Source organism: Nannobrachium achirus (assembly GCF_963921795.1).
Source record: "Nannobrachium achirus genome assembly, chromosome: 7".
In the NCBI taxonomy this organism is placed as follows: Eukaryota; Metazoa; Chordata; class Actinopteri; order Myctophiformes; family Myctophidae; genus Nannobrachium; species Nannobrachium achirus.
This window is the reverse complement of record NC_137816.1, coordinates 70,268,623-70,291,581: the sequence shown is the minus strand read 5'-3', so window position 1 is coordinate 70,291,581 and position 22,959 is coordinate 70,268,623. Positions and strand designations below refer to the sequence as shown.

General features: G+C 42.8%; 2 protein-coding genes across 5 annotated transcripts in view; both read left to right on the top strand.

Moving 5' to 3' along the window:
- Positions 1-9,457, top strand: part of LOC308288215 (uncharacterized protein) — a 68,999-nt gene extending 59,542 nt beyond the window's left edge. The window contains exon 3 of the mRNA XM_080729589.1: positions 9,122-9,457. Coding sequence (XP_080585715.1) covers positions 9,122-9,454 — 333 coding nt within the window. The 3' untranslated portion in view covers positions 9,455-9,457. The remainder of the gene's footprint in view (positions 1-9,121) is intronic.
- A 98-nt stretch (positions 9,458-9,555) lies between these two features.
- LOC308288213 (plakophilin-3-like) overlaps positions 9,556-22,959 on the top strand; it is a gene marked incomplete at its 5' end in the record, with an annotated part of 63,359 nt that continues 49,955 nt past the window's right edge. For all 4 annotated transcript variants that reach the window (XR_013962178.1, XM_080729586.1, XM_080729587.1 and 1 more), the window contains 4 exons: positions 9,556-9,795; positions 15,674-15,913; positions 19,921-20,075; positions 21,968-22,091. Coding sequence is in view for 3 of the 4 variants with exons in the window: in XM_080729586.1 (XP_080585712.1) it covers positions 9,556-9,795; positions 15,674-15,913; positions 19,921-20,075; positions 21,968-22,091 (759 nt within the window). The remainder of the gene's footprint in view (positions 9,796-15,673; positions 15,914-19,920; positions 20,076-21,967; positions 22,092-22,959) is intronic.

The following is a 22,959-nucleotide window of genomic DNA, read 5'->3' as shown; positions in this document are numbered from 1 at the left end:
TTTGTCTTTCCAGGTGTAGTCTATTCCTCTTTAAGCAAGCCAAAAAAAATGCCTCCCATTGGTCTCGGACTCGACTTGGACTCTCCTCCCGTTGGTCTTGGACTCGACTCGGACTCGACCCCCATATGACTTGGACTTGACTTGGACTGGCTTTAGATGGACTCGACTACAACACTCGTACCCAGCATACCTCCTTACCCAGGGCCCAGGATGTGGAGCGTTGACACACCTGGTCCTAGCTCCACACAAACATGCTGAGTCACTGAGCTAATATTACACACATCCTCATGTTGATGTGTTGTTTCACAGAGCTAACATTACACACAGCCTCATGTTGATGTGTTGTTTCACTGAGCTAACATTACACACAGCCTCATGTTGATGTGTTGTTTCACTGAGCTAACATTACACACAGCCTCATGTTGATGTGTTGTTTCACTGAGCTAACATTACACACAGCCTCATGTTGATGTGTTGTTTCACTGAGCTAACATTACACACAGCCTCATGTTGATGTGTTGTTTCACTGAGCTAACATTACACACAGCCTCATGTTGATGTGTTGTTTCACTGAGCTAACATTACACACAGCCTCATGTTGATGTGTTGTTTCACTGAGCTAACATTACACACAGCCTCATGTTGATGTGTTGTTTCACTGAGCTAACATTACACACAGCCTCATGTTGATGTGTTGTTTCACTGAGCTAACATTACACACAGCCTCATGTTGATGTGTTGTTTCACTGAGCTAACATTACACACAGCCTCATGTTGATGTGTTGTTTCACTGAGCTAACATTACACACAGCCTCATGTTGATGTGTTGTTTCACTGAGCTAACATTACACACAGCCTCATGTTGATGTGTTGTTTCACTGAGCTAACATTACACACAGCCTCATGTTGATGTGTTGTTTCACTGAGCTAACATTACACACAGCCTCATGTTGATGTGTTGTTTCACTGAGCTAACATTACACACAGCCTCATGTTGATGTGTTGTTTCACTGAGCTAACATTACACACAGCCTCATGTTGATGTGTTGTTTCACTGAGCTAACATTACACACAGCCTCATGTTGATGTGTTGTTTCACTGAGCTAACATTACACACAGCCTCATGTTGATGTGTTGTTTCACTGAGCTAACATTACACACAGCCTCATGTTGATGTGTTGTTTCACTGAGCTAACATTACACACAGCCTCATGTTGATGTGTTGTTTCAGGCAGGGACGTGCTGGGCCCCTGATTCAGCCCGGGAAAAAGAGTTGTAGAGGCCCTCATTGCGCGCTATAGAGAGAGATCTCTCTCTATAGCGCTGCTGCTACTCAAAGATTTGCCATTTCAGATCATGACAAGTGACAAGCCAGTGGGCCAATTACATGAGTTATATTTGGTCGTTGTCGGGTGGAAACCTTGTATGTCCAAAACCGTTTGTTTTGTATTTATCATTTTAAAAATGATTTAAACTAGTGAAAACAGCCGATCTACAAGCACACAACGCCTCGCACCGCGAGGCGTTGTGTGCTTGTAGATCTGCTGTTTTCACTACTTTTGTGTGTAGACGGCCTTGTATGATGAAGCAGGGCTTTGCTTTGTGAAAACATTTACAAATTTGAAAGTTGGAGATACGAGGTTTCTGCCCGACAGTGACGATTTACTGTGTTGGCCACCCAGCCCCCAAAATGGAACAAAGGCCAGCATTTTATTTGTATTTTTTTCCTAATGGCCGGCCTGGACCGGCCGTTCGGGAGTTGTCCCGCTTTTCCCAATGGCCAGCACGTCCCTGGTTTCAGGGTTCGTTGTGAAACGCTGTTCTCTGATGAAATCTGTCCCACTCTACAGTTTACAGTGTTTATCAGGCACTGCTCATCTAGTGACTTACAGCAGGGGTTCCCAAACTGTTTTGTCTCAGGTCACCCCATAAATATTGTTTTAATCCGAGGCACCCCTACATTATAATTTTCACTCCCAGCACCTTATATTTATAGCATATCGTCGTTGTCGGGTGGAAACCTTGTATGTCCAAAACCGTTCATTTTGTATTTATCATCTATAAAATGTGCTAAACTAGTGAAAACAGCAGATCTACAAGCCCACAACGCCTCGCATCGTGAGGCGTTTTGTGCTTGTAGATCTGCTGTTTTCACTAGTTTTGTGCGACGGTCTTGTATGATGAAGCAGGGCTTTGCTTTGCCAAAAGACGTACACATTTGAAACTTGGAGATACGAGGTTTCTGCCCGACAGTGACGATATTTTAGTGATTATGTTGCGAGGAAAACGTTGAGATAACAGCCATTTTGGTTAGAACTGACTGAACATAACTTTGTACTTCAAGTTTAAAATGATACAACATATTTTTTCAAGTGTCCAAATAAATTCCAAATATTATCAAATGATCTCGCGGATCCGCTTCACCCCAGGGTGCCCCGTCACCCCAGGGTGCCCCGTCACCCCAGGGTGCCCCGTCACCCACTTTGAAGACCCCTGCTCTACAGTTTACAGTGTTTATCAGGCCCTCCTGTCCCAGAGTGACTCATAGTAAACAAGGTGAACTCATAGTAAACGAGGTGAACTCATAGTAAACAAGGTGAACTCATAGTAAACAAGGTGAACTCATAGTAAACAAGGTGAACTCATAGTAAACAAGGTGAACTCATAGTAAACAAGGTGAACTCATAGTAAACAAGGTGAACTCATAGTAAACGAGGTGAACTCATAGTAAACGAGGTGAACTCATAGTAAACGAGGTGAACTCATAGTAAACGAGGTGAACTCATAGTAAACAAGGTGAACTCATAGTAAACAAGGTGAACTCATAGTAAACAAGGTGAACTCATAGTAAACGAGGTGAACTCATAGTAAACGAGGTGAACTCATAGTAAACGAGGTGAACTCATAGTAAACAAGGTGAACTCATAGTAAACGAGGTGAACTCATAGTAAACGAGGTGAACTCATAGTAAACAAGGTGAACTCATAGTAAACGAGGTGAACTCATAGTAAACGAGGTGAACTCATAGTAAACGAGGTGAACTCATAGTAAACGAGGTGAACTCATAGTAAACGAGGTGAACTCATAGTAAACGAGGTGAACTCATAGTAAACGAGGTGAACTCATAGTAAACGAGGTGAACTCATAGTAAACGAGGTGAACTCATAGTAAACGAGGTGAACTCATAGTAAACGAGGTGAACTCATAGTAAACGAGGTGAACTCATAGTAAACGAGGTGAACTCATAGTAAACGAGGTGAACTCATAGTAAACGAGGTGAACTCATAGTAAACGAGGTGAACTCATAGTAAACGAGGTGAACTCATAGTAAACGAGGTGAACTCATAGTAAACGAGGTGAACTCATAGTAAACGAGGTGAACTCATAGTAAACGAGGTGAACTCATAGTAAACAAGGTGAACTCATAGTAAACAAGGTGAACTCATAGTAAACAAGGTGAACTCATAGTAAACGAGGTGAACTCATAGTAAACGAGGTGAACTCATAGTAAACGAGGTGAACTCATAGTAAACGAGGTGAACTCATAGTAAACGAGGTGAACTCATAGTAAACGAGGTGAACTCATAGTAAACGAGGTGAACTCATAGTAAACGAGGTGAACTCATAGTAAACGAGGTGAACTCATAGTAAACGAGGTGAACTCATAGTAAACGAGGTGAACTCATAGTAAACGAGGTGAACTCATAGTAAACGAGGTGAACTCATAGTAAACGAGGTGAACTCATAGTAAACGAGGTGAACTCATAGTAAACGAGGTGAACTCATAGTAAACGAGGTGAACTCATAGTAAACGAGGTGAACTCATAGTAAACGAGGTGAACTCATAGTAAACGAGGTGAACTCATAGTAAACAAGGTGAACTATAGTAAACAAGGTGAACTAATAGTAAACGAGGTGAACTCATAGTAAACAAGGTGAACTCATAGTAAACGAGGTGAACTCATAGTAAACAAGGTGAACTCATAGTAAACGAGGTGAACTCATAGTAAACGAGGTGAACTCATAGTAAACGAGGTGAACTCATAGTAAACGAGGTGAACTCATAGTAAACGAGGTGAACTCATAGTAAACGAGGTGAACTCATAGTAAACAAGGTGAACTCATAGTAAACGAGGTGAACTCATAGTAAACGAGGTGAACTCATAGTAAACGAGGTGAACTCATAGTAAACGAGGTGAACTCATAGTAAACGAGGTGAACTCATAGTAAACGAGGTGAACTCGTAGTAAACGAGGTGAACTCGTAGTAAACGAGGTGAACTCGTAGTAAACGAGGTGAACTCGTAGTAAACGAGGTGAACTCGTAGTAAACGAGGTGAACTCGTAGTAAACGAGGTGAACTCGTAGTAAACGAGGTGAACTCGTAGTAAACGAGGTGAACTCGTAGTAAACGAGGTGAACTCGTAGTAAACGAGGTGAACTCGTAGTAAACGAGGTGAACTCATAGTAAACGAGGTGAACTCATAGTAAACGAGGTGAACTCATAGTAAACGAGGTGAACTCATAGTAAACGAGGTGAACTCATAGTAAACGAGGTGAACTCATAGTAAACAAGGTGAACTCATAGTCAACGAGGTGAACTCATAGTAAACGAGGTGAACTCATAGTAAACGAGGTGAACTCATAGTAAACGAGGTGAACTCATAGTAAACGAGGTGAACTCATAGTAAACGAGGTGAACTCATAGTAAACGAGGTGAACTCATAGTAAACGAGGTGAACTCATAGTAAACAAGGTGAACTCATAGTAAACAAGGTGAACTCATAGTAAACGAGGTGACTCATAGTAAACGAGGTGAACTCATAGTAAACGAGGTGAACTAATAGTAAACGAGGTGAACTCATAGTAAACGAGGTGAACTCATAGTAAACGAGGTGAACTCATAGTAAACGAGGTGAACTCATAGTAAACGAGGTGAACTCATAGTAAACGAGGTGAACTCATAGTAAACAAGGTGAACTCATAGTAAACGAGGTGAACTCATAGTAAACGAGGTGAACTCATAGTAAACGAGGTGAACTCATAGTAAACGAGGTGACTCATAGTAAACAAGGTGAACTAATAGTAAACAAGGTGAACTCATAGTAAACAAGGTGAACTCATAGTAAACGAGGTGACTCATAGTAAACAAGGTGAACTCATAGTAAACGAGGTGAACTCATAGTAAACAAGGTGAACTCATAGTAAACAAGGTGAACTCATAGTAAACAAGGTGAACTCATAGTAAACGAGGTGAACTCATAGTAAACGAGGTGAACTCATAGTAAACGAGGTGAACTCATAGTAAACGAGGTGAACTCATAGTAAACGAGGTGAACTCATAGTAAACGAGGTGAACTCATAGTAAACGAGGTGAAGGTGAACTCATAGTAAACGAGGTGAACTCATAGTAAACGAGGTGAACTCATAGTAAACGAGGTGAACTCATAGTAAACGAGGTGAACTCATAGTAAACGAGGTGAACTCATAGTAAACGAGGTGAACTCATAGTAAACGAGGTGAACTCATAGTAAACGAGGTGAACTCACAGTAAACGAGGTGAACTCATAGTAAACGAGGTGAACTCATAGTAAACAAGGTGAACTCATAGTAAACAAGGTGAACTCATAGTAAACAAGGTGAACTCATAGTAAACTAGAAAAGAAAATTTCCAAGAAATTTTAAGTGTGCCTGCAGCTCGCTAAGTCTGTGCAACCTTGTGTAGCGGTTGGTGTTAGCATTAGCGTTAAATCTTTTAACATTAGCATTTTTTGCATAAGCTTTAACATTATGGTTCTTCATATGACACCACCCACAGCCATTTCGACTAATTAGTGGCGTTTTGGTGCATTTTCGGCCGTTATCACGGGTCGCACTTTAACGACAGTTTTTTTTTGAAAAAATTGTTTTGTGAGAAAAAAAAATAATTGAGAAAAAAAAAAGTTTTGAGAAAAAACGTTTTTTGAGAAAAAAAAGTTTTTTGAGAAAAAAAAACGTTTTTTGAGAAAAAAAATTTTGAGAAAAAAAAAATTGGAGAAAAAAAACATTTTTGAGAAAAAAAAATTTGAGAAAAAAAACATTTTGAGAAAAAAAAAATTGAGAAAAAAAAATTTGAGAAAAAAAAAATTTGAGAAAAAAAATGTTTAAGAAAAAAAAATTTGAGAAAAAAATTTTTTTTGAGAAAAAAAAATTTGAGAAAAAAGAATTTGAGAAAAAAAAAATTTTGAGAAAAAAAAATTTGAGAAAAAAAAATTTTGAGAAAAAAAAATGTAAGAAAAAATTTTGAGAAAAAAAATTTTTTTGAGAAAAAAAAATTTTGAGAAAAAAATGTTTTTGAGAAAAAATATTTTGAGAAAAAAAAATTTGAGAAAAAAAAAATTGAGAAAAAAATAATTTTGAGAAAAAAAAAAATTATGACACCAGCCGCGAGTCTGTACGACAAACGGTTCATGAGTTATAGAGGCACTTCCTGTTTGGCGAAGGACACTTCCTGTTACAGAGGGGGCGGGGCTTAATCAATTACAGCTCATCCCTATTGGCCGGAAAAAGACCAAAGTTGTGTGTGCATTTTAAAGTTTAAAAATCACGTTGCTAGGCAAAAGTATGGCAGAGTTATGTGGCGCCAAAGTTTCTGGGTTTTTTTCGGAGTCCCCCATTCTAAGTCAATGGGGTTTTTGGGCGTCGTTTTTTGCGAATTACATCGTATCGCGGATCGGAAAGAAAAGTAATAGCACACCATTCCCGGCCGAGCCGCACATTTTGATGTATATATTGCGGGGGTGGCGTAAATTGTGCGGCAGTTATTACGAGCAGAAATTAGCAAGAACATGACTTACTTAGTTAAGTATGGCGGATTACAATAAGTGTTTTGCCATTGCATGGCAGGCACACTTAATTACATGGACGTTATATATATATACACACACACTGTACATATATATATATATATATATATATCAGAGGTTGCGCTAGGATTTTTAACAGCCGGTCATCGTGACCGGCATGATTAAAATTTATCGGACATCTGATAAAAATACCGGACATAATAATTTGAATGCATGGATGACAAGCAGGTGCAAAAACATAGCCAATAACAACAGTTTAAGTCCTGCTGTATAGTTGGGACTGAACTAATTGAATGTAAAGGAGTAGTAGGCTGTACAAAAAACATACAGCTTCCGAAGCTGTATGTTTTGATGATGATCGATCATCTTGCATAAGGAAATTAATTATATTGGACTACTCACGCAGGCTGTGTGTTTGCACAGATACTGCATGGTTTCATAACAAGTTGTTTCTGTTCTGCATCATATTTCAGGCCAACACATAATAATGTACAGAATAATGAGAAATAGTCTGAAAGTGGGGTCTGCGCAATGTTTCATAGGTTGATAGATTAATCTGGCCAGAAAGGAATCAATTATAGACTACTCACTAGTATGGTCGAGTGGTCACGATCATCCTGCATCTCTGTTATGCAACTTTGGGAAGGTTGAAAAGGCTTTGGTGGTGATCTTGTACAGTTTCCATAACATCTCCTCATAAAGAACTTCAATCGAGTGTATAAAGTTTGTTTTATATGGGTTGTAGTTGTCCTGCGTGCCTTCAATAATTCCCATGGGTTCACAGTGCGCATTGCAAAATGACGCTGAAATGGACTGCTGTCTTCTCTCTCCCCCAGCGCCCCGTTCGCAAATTAATGTTTAGGCTAAACAGGTCTGATAATACAACTTATTTTTGACTGTCCATTCATGTACTATAACTTAAACTGCGCGCTCATATTCCAAAACCAAGGCAGCTCATAGAGAGCATAGCGACAACATAACAAACCGACAACTAGGCCCTACCCAGCAACAACTATCATTTCCTGTCTTACCTTCACAATAAAGTGTCTCCCGTTTACCTCCCAATGCAGCTTATTTCACACAGGTTATTATTAACAGGAAAAAGTGTACTTAACCCGTGTGTGTTTGTGCAACCAGACGTGCATGTGAGAGAGAGTGATGAGGGAGAGAGAGAGAGAGAGAGAGACATTGAGAGAGAGAGAGAGAGAGATTTGCGGTGAACTGCCGTGTCATTTTCAATCGGTCCTTATGTCCGATGAGGTTTATATTTTCCGGTCTTTGTCATTATAAATCGGTCAAATCCGGCAATTTCCGGTCTAACGCAATCTCTGATATATATATATATATATATATATATATATATATACACACACACACACAGTGAGTGTGTTAAAGCTTATGCAAAAAATGCTAATGTTAAAAAATGTAACGCTAATGCTAACACCAACCGCTACACAAGGTTGCACAGACTTAGCGAGCTGCAGGCACACTTAAAATTTCTTGGAAATTTTCTTTTCTAGTTGCATTTATTGTCTGACCCGTTTCCATTCACTAACGCACATTTAGTTTATTCGACGAAGCCTCAAAATCCACCTCCATGCGGATAAAAGTTTTTTTGTGGATAATGAAAGTTTATTCGCATTTTGAAGTGTTTCCATTAAAAGATTTTGCAAATAAGCCGTGAATGCGCATTAAGAGTCTTTATGGAAGCCAGGGGCATAGTTCTGCCGATTTAAAATGACTCCAATAGGGAAGTAAAACTTCCTATGATTGGCCGCTAGTTGCGCTGTTTTCCCCCCCGGCCGATCGCAAAAAGAATTGCCCACCATTGGATCCCATTCATTTTCCCCTTTCGTTTTCTAACCTTAATTAACATTTTCATGAATACTGTATGGTATCTATCGCTAGTTAAAAATTGCCTTTCAATCACCATCATATTCGTTTTGTCGAAATGTGGTCCAATTTATTTTAAAATAAATGGTATAGTTGCGGGGGGGGCGTGGCCAACTAAACTGATACCAGCCGGCTGTGTTCTTCTTCGTGTGCTGTATTTCGGGAGGCTCCGACCACATTCTCCCATGTATCTCTGCGGTTGCACGTGACCGTTGGCAGCCAATAGCATCTCTGATGCCTTTACAATTCTATGATGGCAACACCCATTCCAAGGGGTAGAAAAGGCCATTTGCGCTGCATAGAAACCAATGGCTTCGCTTTGTCCATATATTTTATACAGCATTGACAGCAACAATAGGTGTATTTCTGTCATCTGACCACCAGGTGGCGACAGGGCCCCTCCCCTCCTCCCGCTCCGCCGTGGATCTGGGCGTGAACCACCACGCCTACCGGGGCGGGGCCAGCCAATCGGGCGTCAGCGTGCTCCAGAGCAGCTACCAGACCAGCCAATCGCATCGCAGCAGGACCACCCGCTCCAAGTCCATCTCGGACCCGGAGAACCTCCCCCCCGCCGCGTCCCTATTGGTCCCCCCGGGGAGCCCCGCCTACTACCCCGCCAGCCCCGCCCTGGGCGCCATAAGGCGGAGCCTCAGCGGGACGCTGGGACGCGGAGGGGGCGTGGCCAACTGGCAGGTAAGACGTGGAAATAAAACTTAACACATCAAGTGCTTTTCCTGATTAAAAGACAACTTATTTTTTTTCCAACAAGGGTTCATATTTTAGATTGTAATGAGAGAAAATAAAAAGTGAGTGTTAAAATGTTTTCATTTGTTCTATTGTTTTATCAAGTTTACTGTGCTAAAATGTGGGGCATGCGTACGCATGGGGGTATATATATATCCAAGTCCATCTCGGACCCGGAGAACCTCCCCCCCGCCGCGTCCCTATTGATCCCCCCGGGGAGCCCCGCCTACAACCCCGCCAGCCCCGCCCTGGGCGCCATAAGGCGGAGCCTCAGCGGGACGCTGGGACGCGGAGGGGGCGTGGCCAACTGGCAGGTAAGACGTGGAAATAAAACTTAACACATCAAGTGCAAGACCGCATCTTTAAAGGCTTATATCTCTTTTTTGTGTTTTAGGGAAGCGGCGCGAGGTTTATTTACGGCGAAATCGCCCAAAAATGATCTTTTAGATGACAAAATGGGAATAGCCATTCTGTTAGCATCTTCATCCGGGACATTTCCATGCCGTGCATGAACGTGAGCACGTCAGGTCCTGGAAGGTGAAGTCCTGGAAGCTAAAGCGCTCGCCTATGAGAGATGCGCTGGCATTCTTTGGCCCCTAGAGGGCGCTGGCACTCAAAGAGTTAAAAGACAACTTATTTTTTTCCCAACAAGGGTTCGTATTTTAGATTGTAATGAGAGAAAAGAAAAAGTGAGTGTTAAAATGTTTTCATTTGTTCTATTGTTTTATCAAGTTTACTGTGCTAAAATGTGGGGCATGCGTACGCATGGGGGCATGCGTACAAGTGGCTAAATATGTCTTTTTAGACACAATAAGCCAGCAGTTTCTTTAATGCTATTTACAGTAACACTTCTAGCCCCCATAAGTCACATCCAACCATGAAAGGTTGCGTTGTATCTTGGGAATGGGCTTATTCTGTGTAAAATGACATATTTAGCCTCTTGTACGCATGCCCCCAACCACTGAAATAAGAATCTCTAAAACAATAGAAAGAAGATGGCGCCGTGGCATGGCGACACGTTGAGAGCTGCTCTTGCCTTGTTGCTGGTTTTTATGTTGTATGTCACTGTTTTTGCACGTAATGCGTCCTGTACGATGACCTACGATCGCCAGACGTTACTGGACTTGAGATTTGTTGCCTCGGACGTTTTCAGACCGGATTTGCCGGGAGAACTGTATAACAACAACAGCAGCACGGTTCCACCATGGCGTGGCCATAGGAGGAAGAGAGGGAAGCGAGGGGGTTCACTAGTGAAGCTACGTGGACGCCCTTCGCGACCACCCATCCCCAGCATACTGTTGGCAAACGTCCAAGCGATCGACAACAAGATGGACGACCTCCGAACCCGGCTACGCGTTGAAAGGGATATAAAGAACTGCTGTGTGCTCTGTTTCACGGAGACGTGGCTGAAGGCTGACGTTCCTGACAGGGCGGTACAGCTAGATGGCTTCTCTGTGTTCCGCACGGACCGTTCGATGGCAAACACGGGGAAGACGAAAGCGGGCGGTGTTCTGTTTTACATCAACGACTCTTGGTGCACTAATGTGGATATAGTCTCACACCACTGCTCGTCGGTGCTGGAGCACTTAACACTACGGTGCAGACCGTTTTACCTACCCAGAGAATTTCCTTGTGTGTTACTGACGGCTGTATACATCCCACCAGAAGTGAATGCATCCGAAGCTATGGACGAGCTAAGCGATGTCATTTGTAAGCAGGAAAATAAGCACCCGGAAGCCATTTCAATCGTGGCGGGGGACTTTAACCACTGCAACTTGAAATCGGTGTTGCCGCACTTCTACCAGCACGTTAAGTGCCCAACAAGGAAGGTAAGGACGCTGGATCACTGTTATTCCACCATCAAGGATGCCTACAAAGCGGTCCAACGGCCCCACTTTGGGAGATCTGACCACCATGCGGTGCTACTACTACCTGCCTACAAGCAGAGAATGAAGAGCGAACAACCCAGGGTGAGGTCTGTACAGTGCTGGTCCACAGATAATGTATCTAAACTCCAGGGCTGCTTTGAATCGACAGAATGGTCCATCTTCAAAGACTCAGCCACAAGTTTGGATAACTATGCTGACACTGTCACCAGCTATGTTAAATTCTGTGTGGATAATTGCATCCCAGCGCGAACCGTTCGCTCCTATCCCAACGAGAAGCCGTGGATGAACCAGGATACTCGTCTGAAGTTGAGGGAGCGCCGAGCCGCTTTTCAATCTGGGGACGAGGAACGGTACAAAAAATCCAGATACGACCTGAGGAGGGCGATCAGAGACGCTAAGAGACAATATAGGGACAAACTGGAGAACAACTATAGTGGCTGTGACGCACGGCGTATGTGGAGAGGGCTGCAGGCGATTACGGATTACAAACCGAAGCCGGCTGTTATTAACACCTCGGACTCTCTACCGGACGAATTGAATAACTTTTTCGCCCGCTTTGAATCTCACAACACGGACCCAGTTACACCGGTGCGGGGTACACCCGGTGCGGTGGAGCTGCAGGTGACACAACGAGATGTGAGTAAAACTTTTAAAAGCGTTGGGACTCATAAGGCGGCCGGTCCTGATGGGATTGCCTCACGTGTCCTTAAGTTGTGTTTTGACCAGCTTTCGGGAGTCTTTACTGACATTTTCAATATGTCCCTGTCATTGTGTGTGGTACCGTTGTGTTTCAAGGAAACCATAATTGTACCCATAGCAAAGAAAAAACCTGTCACCTGTCTTAATGATTATCGCCCTGTGGCTTTGACCTCTGTTCTTATGAAGTGTCTGGAAAAAATGGTTATATCACATATAACGCACATTATCCCTGCCAATACTGATCCATTACAGTTTGCATACTGTGCTAATAGATCAGTCGATGATGCTATTTCTCTCGCACTACACATTGCCTTGAAACATCTGGAGAATAAGAACTCTTATGTCAGACTACTCTTCATAGATTATAGCTCTGCCTTTAACACGATTGTACCATCTAAGCTTGTGTTGAAACTCAGGGGTCTTGGTCTGGGAAGTAGTATCTGCAACTGGCTGTTTGACTTTTTGACAGGCAGGCCACAATCTGTACGAATAGGGAACAAGCATTCATCTAAGATATTGACCAGGACTGGAGCGCCCCAGGGCTGTTGCCTCAGTCCCTTGTTGTATAGTCTGTTCACCTATGACTGTGTTGCCAGGTGTGGAAATAATTCTATTCTCAAATTTGCAGATGACACCACGGTTATAGGACTAATATCCAACGATGATGAGAGGGCCTATAGGAGGGAAATTGAAGAGCTAACCCTATGGTGCCAGAATAACAATCTCTCTCTAAATGTTAGTAAAACAAAAGAGATCATCGTTGACTTTAGGAAATCTGAAGTCAATCACAGTCCCGTAACCATAAATGGTTCACCTGTAGACATAGTGGACAGTTTCAAATTCCTGGGTGTTCACATAACAAACTCACTCACATGGTCTCAAAACAGCGAAGGTATCCTTAAGAAAGCGCAGCAGCGATTATACTTTCTGCGGCGCCTCAGGAGATTTGGCCTAAGCACCAAGGCTCTTGTTAATTTCTATCGCTGTACCATAGAAAGTGTATTGACAGGATGCATAACAGTGTGGTTTGGTAACGTGACTGCTCAAGACAGTAAACAGTTACAGAGAATTGTGAAGAGAGCTGCCAAAATCATTGGCTCAGAATTACCACAGCTACACACAATCTATAACACACGCTGTAAGAAAAAGACAGAGAACATCTTAAAGGACAGCTGTCATCCCGCCCATTCCCTGTTCTATCTCCTCCCTTCAAAAAAACGTTACCAGAGCATCAAATCTCACACCACCCGTTTCAGTAATAGTTTTTATGCTCAAGCAATCAGGTTGCTTAACGAAGAGATGGAAGCGAGACGTAGGTAGTCATGTGCAACATACGCAGTTTTTAAACTGTACACTGTCACACTGTATGGTTGTTTTGTTGTTTTTTGGGTTGTCCTGGGTGACCTGTTGTTGTCGTATTGTTTTGTGTGCAATAAGGCTGAGAGTGCTCTTGGCACAAGCATTTCATTGTTTGTCTGTACTTGTATGGATACGCATTTGACTAATAAACCGAACCTGAACCTGAAGTAAATGAAATACTTTTAACACTCATCTTTTATATTTCTAAAATATGAACCCTTGTTGTAAAAAAACTAAAGTTGTCCTTTAAAGTCGGAATAAAGCTTTTATATATTACTGTTTCTGCCAGGTTGTTTTTATAATTCAGAAATGCGAAACCGACAGTAATTATATTGCTTATTTTGAAGGTGTGAGTTTACAGTGTCCACGCTGTTTTGTAATCCACGATCATGTCTTCTTTCGCTCTGTAAAGACAAAAATGCGACCGCGACGATCCATTCCTTTAGATAGGCCTACGGTCCTACGGTGATCCATTCTTTTAGATAGGCCTACGGTCCTACGGCGATCCATTCCTTTAGATAGGCCTACGGTCCTACGGTGATCCATTCCTTTAGATAGGCCTACGGTCCTACGGTGATCCATTCTTTTAGATAGGCCTACGGTCCTACGGTGATCCATTCCTTTAGATAGGCCTACGGTCCTACGGTGATCCATTCTTTTAGATAGGCCTACGGTCCTACGGTGATCCATTCTTTTAGATAGGCCTACGGTGATCCATTCTTTTAGATAGGCCTACGGTCCTACGGTGATCCATTCCTTTAGATAGGCCTACGGTGATCCATTCTTTTAGATAGGCCTACGGTCCTACGGTGATCCATTCCTTTAGATAGGCCTACGGTCCTACGGTGATCCATTCCTTTAGATAGGCCTACGGTCCTACGGTGATCCATTCTTTTAGATAGGCCTACGGTCCTACGGTGATCCATTCTTTTAGATAGGCCTACGGTCCTACGGTGATCCATTCCTTTAGATAGGCCTACGGTCCTACGGTGATCCATTCTTTTAGATAGGCCTACGGTCCTACGGCGATCCATTCCTTTAGATAGGCCTACGGTCCGAGAAATTCGTAATTCTCCAGGTCTGAACGGAAGGTGGGATACCTTGATGACTGCAACTCCATGCCGTTTTATATTAAACAATGAAAAGACCAATGAACGCGTTTTGGCGTATATGGTGGAGAAAGACTCAATTTCCCATGATCCTTTGGGAGATGACGTCACCAGGAAGTGAATACCCTCCGTTGGCTTCAATGCAATCCTCGGCAGTAAAATGTCTTCATCTCGGAAATTAACTCCAGATTGCGTAGATTGTTGGAAAATGTCGCCGGGCCGTAACAAACTAAACGACGGACAGTCCCGGTCTTCTTGGGTGAAAGAAGACATGGTGGTGAATTTGCACAACACGGACACGCTTGTGGCCTCCGTGGGTCTTCAACATGGACGGATTAACCCTTTTTTAAGGGCCCCCCCACCCTCATTTGTGGGCCAAGAAAGCACCTGTAGACAACAGAGGAGGGGCCCACACATTTGATTTTTAATTAACGTATACATTTAATTTTAGTAATTTGTCAATGACCACACGGCCCAGTTCCCCCAAGGGCCCCTGAGAGCCAAGGGCCCCTGGCAATGGCCCCACCGGCCCAATGGTTAATACAGCCCTGGTCTTCAAACAAATCAAACAAGATAACTATCTAACTACTATGTATGTGTGCGTGCGTGCGTGCGTGCGTGCGTGCGTCATACACTCAAATTTTACTAAAAGTGCTTTACCCAAAAAAAGAAAGATCATAAAAGTTAAAAAGATTAAAAAATTAACAAAAAAGAAAGATGCTAACAAAAATATAAACAAATACATAACATTCTGATGAAAATCTCTGGCCTGGCTCCAGCCAATAGACCACTCTCTGAGTGGAATGATTCTTCTGAAATCGGCAATACATAACTTGACATTTCACTCTGTACTTAGTCTGCTCTTTTTCCCCTCTACTCCAAACGTCTTTGCCGAAAATAGCCGATCTACAAGCTCACAGCGCCTCGCGCTGCGAGGCGCTGTGAGCGTGTAGATCTGCTATTTTTGGCTAAAGTTCTCCGAATATGGACGATAGGGTTCAAGTGGTTAAAAAAAAAAGGTTTTTATCACATAAAGATTTGGAGGACCCCCTGTAGTAACTCTGAGGACCCCCTAGGGGTCCCGGACCCCCTGTTCTAAATGTCTGAATTGTAAAAGTTCTAAACTCCTCCCTCAGGAGGAGGAGCTATCCAGCCAGCACGCCTACAGAGGCCCCTCCCACCGCACCATCAGTCGCATCACCAACCGCCAGCCGTACCAACACCAACCCCCACCCTGGGGCCCCCAGGACGGGCTGTGGGGCCCCGGGGGACCCCCTGGGGGACCCCCTGGAGGGACCGGTAGCAGGGTGGGCTCCATGGCAGCCGGGGGGAGCAGCTGGGGTGGAGCCTGGCAGCAGCAGCAGCAGCAACAACAGGTTTGATGCAGGGTTGATTTTGACCCCCAAAAAATCTAATTCAGTTTGTTTTAACTCAGGGGTCTTCAAAGTTTTCAGGCCAAGGACCCCTTAGTTGAGAGAGAGATGAAGCAGGGACCCCCACAATCGTTTTATAGATTCCATATAGTTTCATTGTCCATCCATCCATCTTCAACCGATTATCCGGAATCGGGTCGCGGGGGTAACAGTTCCAACTGAGACCTCCAGATTTCCTTATCCTGAGCAACTTCCTCCACTCCCTCAGGGAGTATACCGAGGTGTTCCCAAGCCAGTTTGGAGATATTATCCTTCCATCTGGTCTTTGGTCTGCCACGGGGTCTCCTCCCAGTGGGACGTGCATCAAGGACCTTCCTAGGAAGGCGCTCGGGGGGCATCCGTGCTAGATGCCCCAACCACCTAAGCTGACTCCTTTCCAAGTGAAGGAGCAGCAGTTCTACTCCAAGTCTCTCTCGGGTGATTGAACTTCTCACCCTATCTCTAAGGGAGATGCCAGCCACCCTTCTGAGGAAACCCATTTCGGCCGCTTGCACCCGCGACCTTATACTTTGGGTCATGACCCACACTTCATGACCATAGGTGAGAGTAGGAACGAAGATTGCTCGACAGCAAAATCATCAGTGTGTTTTGGGTTTATGTAAATTTGTGTTTTCAGCAGAGATGGGAAAAGTACTCGTATTATGTACTTAAGTAAAAGTAAAAGTACTTGTGAAAAAAACGACTTTGGTAAAAGTAAAAGTACTCAATTCAAATAATTACTCAAGTAAAAAGTAAAAAGTACAGGCTTTGAAAAGTACTTTTAAAGTAAAAGTAAAAGTATTTTTACCGTATGTTTCTGTGCAAAGCCAATAGAATTTGAACGATATTAAACGTAAAAGATCCCCACCAAACACAAAGGTTTTCTACCTTTTTAGACTGAGTAGTGAGTACCATACCACTTATATAAAAAATATATAGGCCTATACATATCCCACGATCCCATTTTTTTTTAGTCAGTAACGTAATCCGATAACTGCAATTTAAAAAGTAACTACTAGTTACTTTCAGTTACTCGATTTATGATGACTGTTAACAGCTTTATCATAAAATAACTCATTTTAAAGATTCACATACTGGATAACACAATAGTTCACTTGTACACATACTGTAATTCACACAAACTACTGCATGTTCAGAAAATATAATTAGGTTAGATCAGGTTCTCAACCTTATTTTTTTTACCAGTACCACTCAGAAAATATTTGTCTCTCCAAGTACCACCATATGATGTTAAAATGCAGTAGCGTACACCTTACCCAGTTCCCCATCCTATTCATAGACAGGCACAGTACACACAGAAGGCAAAAGTATTCTTCCTACAAACAAAATAAAGAAAAACTACTTAATAGCTTTATATCCAAATGACTGGTACTTTCTAAGCAATGGCCAAATGTATAATGTACATATACTGTACTGTAGGCATATATAAGAAAATAAATAGATGTATTGTTGATTTCAAGCATTCACTTGTGACGTCGGCCGCCTCTCAATGCAAACAACCAACCTGTCACTGACATACTCTCAAAAAATTATAAAATCATGTTTTACTCATAACAATACAAGACTGTCTTGATCCAAGGATAAACAAGCGAAGCACCAGCACCCAACAAGTTACACCACTTTTTCAAGTCAAGGACCCCCAAAATGACACTTATTAGCCCATGAACCACCATGCATCACTGCTCTAGCAGTGATTTTCAACCATTTTAATTCCAAGGACCCCCAGTTTGACATGCATTAGGCTACGGACCCCCATTTATTGGATAGAATCAATGTTAATTTAACTCTGAGAGTTACAGACCCATGGTCCACTTGTTGTTTCCAAACTAGCATTTAGCTGCATGGGGGTGCATTTCAATTTTGTACACTCTACAGACCCATAAGGGTCCATTTGGTTCCTAACTATCATTTAGCTGGGGACCCCCTGGGTTGGAACTCCCTCAAGGACGCCTGTAGGTCCTGGACTGCCTTTAGCTTACCATTGTAGAAACAGCGTGTGTAAGCCTTCATCACATCTCCTTCTGCCTTGTATTCCATAAATCGCCACTGAACCTATTTGTTGGTGTTAAACTTATCAGTGCTGCCATTGTAATCAAAGGCAGATACAGTGTTCCTAAATCAGATTATTAGCTTTTATTTCCCTACAGACACGTAATAAATTACCACTGTTTTCATCCAACTTTCTGCACGCTGTGAGTATAAACAACAGCCGGTCAGTATCCCATCCAATCACAGAGAGGGATGCGTGAAATAGGAGTCATTGATTGGCTGTGAGACGTTACATGTGGAAATGGTGTCAGCAGACTTACAAATTCACAATGCGTCGCGTTTAGCTGCGCTGTGAGCTTGTAGGTCTGCTATTTTCGATGTGCACCACCGTCTTACGACTGAACATAGCATAACATGCTGGGGTTCCATGAAGCGACGCTTACAACAACGCGTACTGGTATTTCTACTTGAGTATTTTATTGTTTTGTTTCATCTGCCGTGCAGCGGCGCAACATTCATTTAAAACCAAAGTAGCGAGCCTGTTTTGAAAATGTAGCGGAGTAAAAGTACAGATACTTGTGTTAAAATGTAACGGATAAAAGTAAAAAGTACTTAGAAAAATAAATACTCAGTAAAGTACAAAGTACTGAAAAATGTACTTTGTTACAGTAACGAAGTATTTGTACTTCGTTACTTCCCATCTCAGCACTTGAACCGTCAATAATTAATAAACTTGACCTTTCACTCTGTACTTAATCTGCTCTTTCCCCCTCTACACGAAACCTCTTTGCCAAAAATAGCCCATCTACAAGCTCGTAGATCTTGTAGATCTGCTATTTTTGGCTAAATTTCTCATAATAAACATAAACATGAGGTCAACTCTTTTATTTACATGCTCCGAAATTCGCGTTGGTATTCGGCAGAAAAAACGCAGCAGTTTGAAAAGACCTTTATTCTGGAAGTCTCTGCGTGCCGAGGCCCGAGCTTCCCGAGTTTAGAGCTCCTAGCCTAGCTACGCTAGCATGGATTAACATGGGCTCTTTTGCAATCGCAAACGGACCACGTTAAAGGTACGAACATCGTGGCAGGCAAGCGCTAAAGTCGTTGTTTTTTCTTACCAATCAGTGAGTTAATTAGCTTCCGTATCGGGTTTGCTAGTTTTTATTGTTATTTTTGTGTGAAAATGCTTAGTTTGTTTTTTTTTTGTTTTTTTTTTCACATTTTGAGTTATTCGTCAGGTGTCAGGTTTTGGTCAGTGACACATGGTAATCTAGCGCAGCGTAGTTCATTTGGACACGGAAGTTAGAGTCCTAGATACCCCGAACCCCCCCTTCTTTCATTCGCTAACAGTTAATTAATTCATACGCCCTCGTTCATTCTTACTTCATTCTCATTCGCTACAAGCTACTTCACACACGCCCTCATTGCTCAGTGTAGTCCTTATAAGCAGCCTCTGCTCACTGCTCATTCTTCATGTTCAGCTGTCAGAGCAGGTTGTGTGATGTGTGTTGGAAAAATCCTCCAGCTCCCCGGCCTCCTCCCTGTGGCATTTAGCTTCAGTTGTAATGGATGCTCTGTGATAGGATTGCATGTGGATCGTTCTATGGTTATTCCATATTTGTGGTATGATGAAATGTTGATTGTACTGTTGGTTATTCTATGTGCTGTAATTTATGATGTAATTGGAAGTTCATGTTTTATGTACATCTGTAACTTATGCTCTGCTCTGGGGGTTCTGAGATAGCAGATTCTGTGTTATGTTACACAGATAAATATGTATATCATCACAGCAGAGCCCATCTGCCAAACTCAATGCAATATCATTGCATAAACGGTTCTGTTACTGGTGTGTCTAAATGAAGTTGTGGTTTTAGTCGTCAGAAATCAGCGCTGCAGGACGGTGCAGGTGAGAAGCATGAAGTGTTGTTTTTCGTCTAATTGTAAACGTCTCATCCGATCAGGTGTCCAGGGGGGGCGGAGCCGGCAGCGTGCTGGGGGCGGGGCATCAGTACCAAGGGTCCATCCATCGCGCCGCGTCGCTGCACAGCATGAGGAGCGTCGGGAAGGGAGCGGACGTGATGGACGCAGCGTCCACGCACAGCAACGACCCTCTGGGGTGAGCTACCATACTGTACCATACTGTACCATACCATACCATACCATACCATACCATACCATACCATACCATACCATACCATATGTGATGGACGCAGCGTCCACGCACAGCAACGATCCTCTGGGGTGAGGTTATATACTGATGATACTGTACTCTACTATACCATACCATACCATACCATACCATACCATACTCATACCATACCATACCATACCATACCATACCATACTCATACCATACCATACCATACCATACCATACCATACCATACCATACCATACCATACTCATACCATACCATACCATACCATACTCATACCATACCATACCATACCATACTCATACCATACCATACCATACCATACCATACTCATACCATACCATACCATACCATACTCATACCATACCATACCATACCATACCATACTCATACCATACCATACCATACCATACCATACCATACTCATACCATACCATACCATACCATACCATACTCATACCATACCATACCATACCATACTCATACCATACCATACCATACCATACCATACTCATACCATACCATACCATACCATACCATACCATACCATACTCATACCATACCATACCATACCATACCATACCATACCATACCATACTCATACCATACCATACCATACCATACCATACCATACTATACCATATGTGATGGACGCAGCGTCCACGCATAGCAACGACCCTCTGGGGTGAGCTACCATACTGTACCATACCATACCATACCATACCATACCATACCATACCATACCATACCATACCATACCATATGTGATGGACGCAGCGTCCACGCACAGTAACGACCGGCTGGGGTGAGCTACCATATCATACCATACTATACTATACTATACTATACTATACCATAAGTGATGGACGCAGCGTCCACGCACAGCAAAGATCCTCTGGGAGGGTGAGGTTATATACTGATGATACTCTACTGCAGAGGTTTTCAAAGTGGGTGACGGGGCACCCTGGGGTGCCGTGACGGCAGTCCAGGGGTGCCACAAGATAATTTGATAATATTTGGGAATTTATTTGGACACTTGAAAAAAATATTTAGTATAATTTTAAACTTGAAGTACAAAGTTATTTTCAGTCAGTTCTTAACAAAATGGCTGTTATGTCAACTTTTTCCTCGCAACATAATCACTGAAATATCGTCACTGTCGGGCAGAAACCTCGTATCTCCAAGTTTCGCACAAAACTAGTGAAAACATCCGATCTACAGACATGCTACTACTATAAACATGTCCACAGCGGCTACTAATAGAGTGTGTATTCAACAGGATCCAGGCCATAGACATGCCCACTACTAATAGAGTGTATATGTGTGTTTAACAACAGGATCCAGGCCATAGACATGCCCACTACTAATACAGTGTATATATTACAGGATCCAGGCCATAGACATGTCCACTACTAATAGAGTGTGTATGTGTGTTTAACAACAGGATCCAGGCCATAGACATGCCCACTACTAATACAGTGTATATATTACAGGATCCAGGCCATAGACATGTCCACTACTAATACAGTGTATATATTACAGGATCCAGGCCATAGACATGCCCACTACTAATACAGTGTATGTATTACAGGATCCAGGCCATAGACATGCCCACTACTAATACAGTGTATATATTACAGGATCCAGGCCATAGACATGTCCACTACTAATAGAGTGTGTATGTGTGTTTAACAACAGCATCCAGGCCATAGACATGTCCACTACTAATAGAGTGTGTATTCAACAGGATCCAGGCCATAGACATGTCCACTACTAATAGAGTGTGTATGTGTGTTTAACAACAGCATCCAGGCCATAGACATGTCCACTACTAATAGAGTGTGTATTCAACAGGATCCAGGCCATAGACATGCCCACGGCGGTACGCTACCTGTCAGAGAACGACGCAGGGCTGCAGGTCCTGGGCTCCGCCTACATCCAGCATCAGTGTTACCATAGCAACGAGGCCAAGAACCAGGTATGTGCATGTGCTGCAGTTAACTCTTTAACTCATTTACTGCCATTTTGAATATGCCGTCTTTCAGGTTTTCCTGCAAGAAGTCTCCATAGACTTCCATGTAATTTATAGTGCACGGATCATGCACCATGTGTGTGCACGTTGTTCACAGCTTTCAAACAAAAAAATCCGATTGGAAATCCGTTCAGGCATTCATGAGATATCAGCCATTATGTTTTACATGTTATGTAAACAAAGATGGCTGCCCTGTTTGAAAGATGGGGTTGTATGGGGGTGAAACATGCAAAATGAGATATAACGTGTTATATTATGAAACCTTACCGCGCCGTCGGGGGGGGTAACTCCAAAGGTTGCGCAACTTTGCACGCACATCACAAGTGGCAAAAAAATTACGTATTTAAGAAAAAATAAAAAAGGTGGGCAGGGCCTAATGGCGCAACAGCACCCCCTACAAAATGTCAACGCAACAGCCCCACTATACTGTTTCACACACAAGTACGAAAATCGGTACACACCTGTATCATGTCCGGACTCACAAAAAATTATCTTGGCGCCACGTCCGAAACCAAACAGGAAGTCAGCCATTTTGACTAATTAGTGGCGTTTTGTAATTTGTAATTTGTAATTTAATCGGATACACTTCAAATTCGCTCGGCATACTCAAGACACCTTAACGATGAAAAGTTGTGCGAATCGTGAGTTTTCGTAAAACAGCGTGCCCGTGGCGAAGCATCAAACTTCCTTCGCCAAACAGGAAGTGCCCTTCACCAAACAGGAAGTGCCTCTATATCTCTTGAACCGTTTGTCGTACAGACGCGTGGGTTGTGTCATATGAATTGATTAAGAGTCCTTAACCTTAATAGGTACT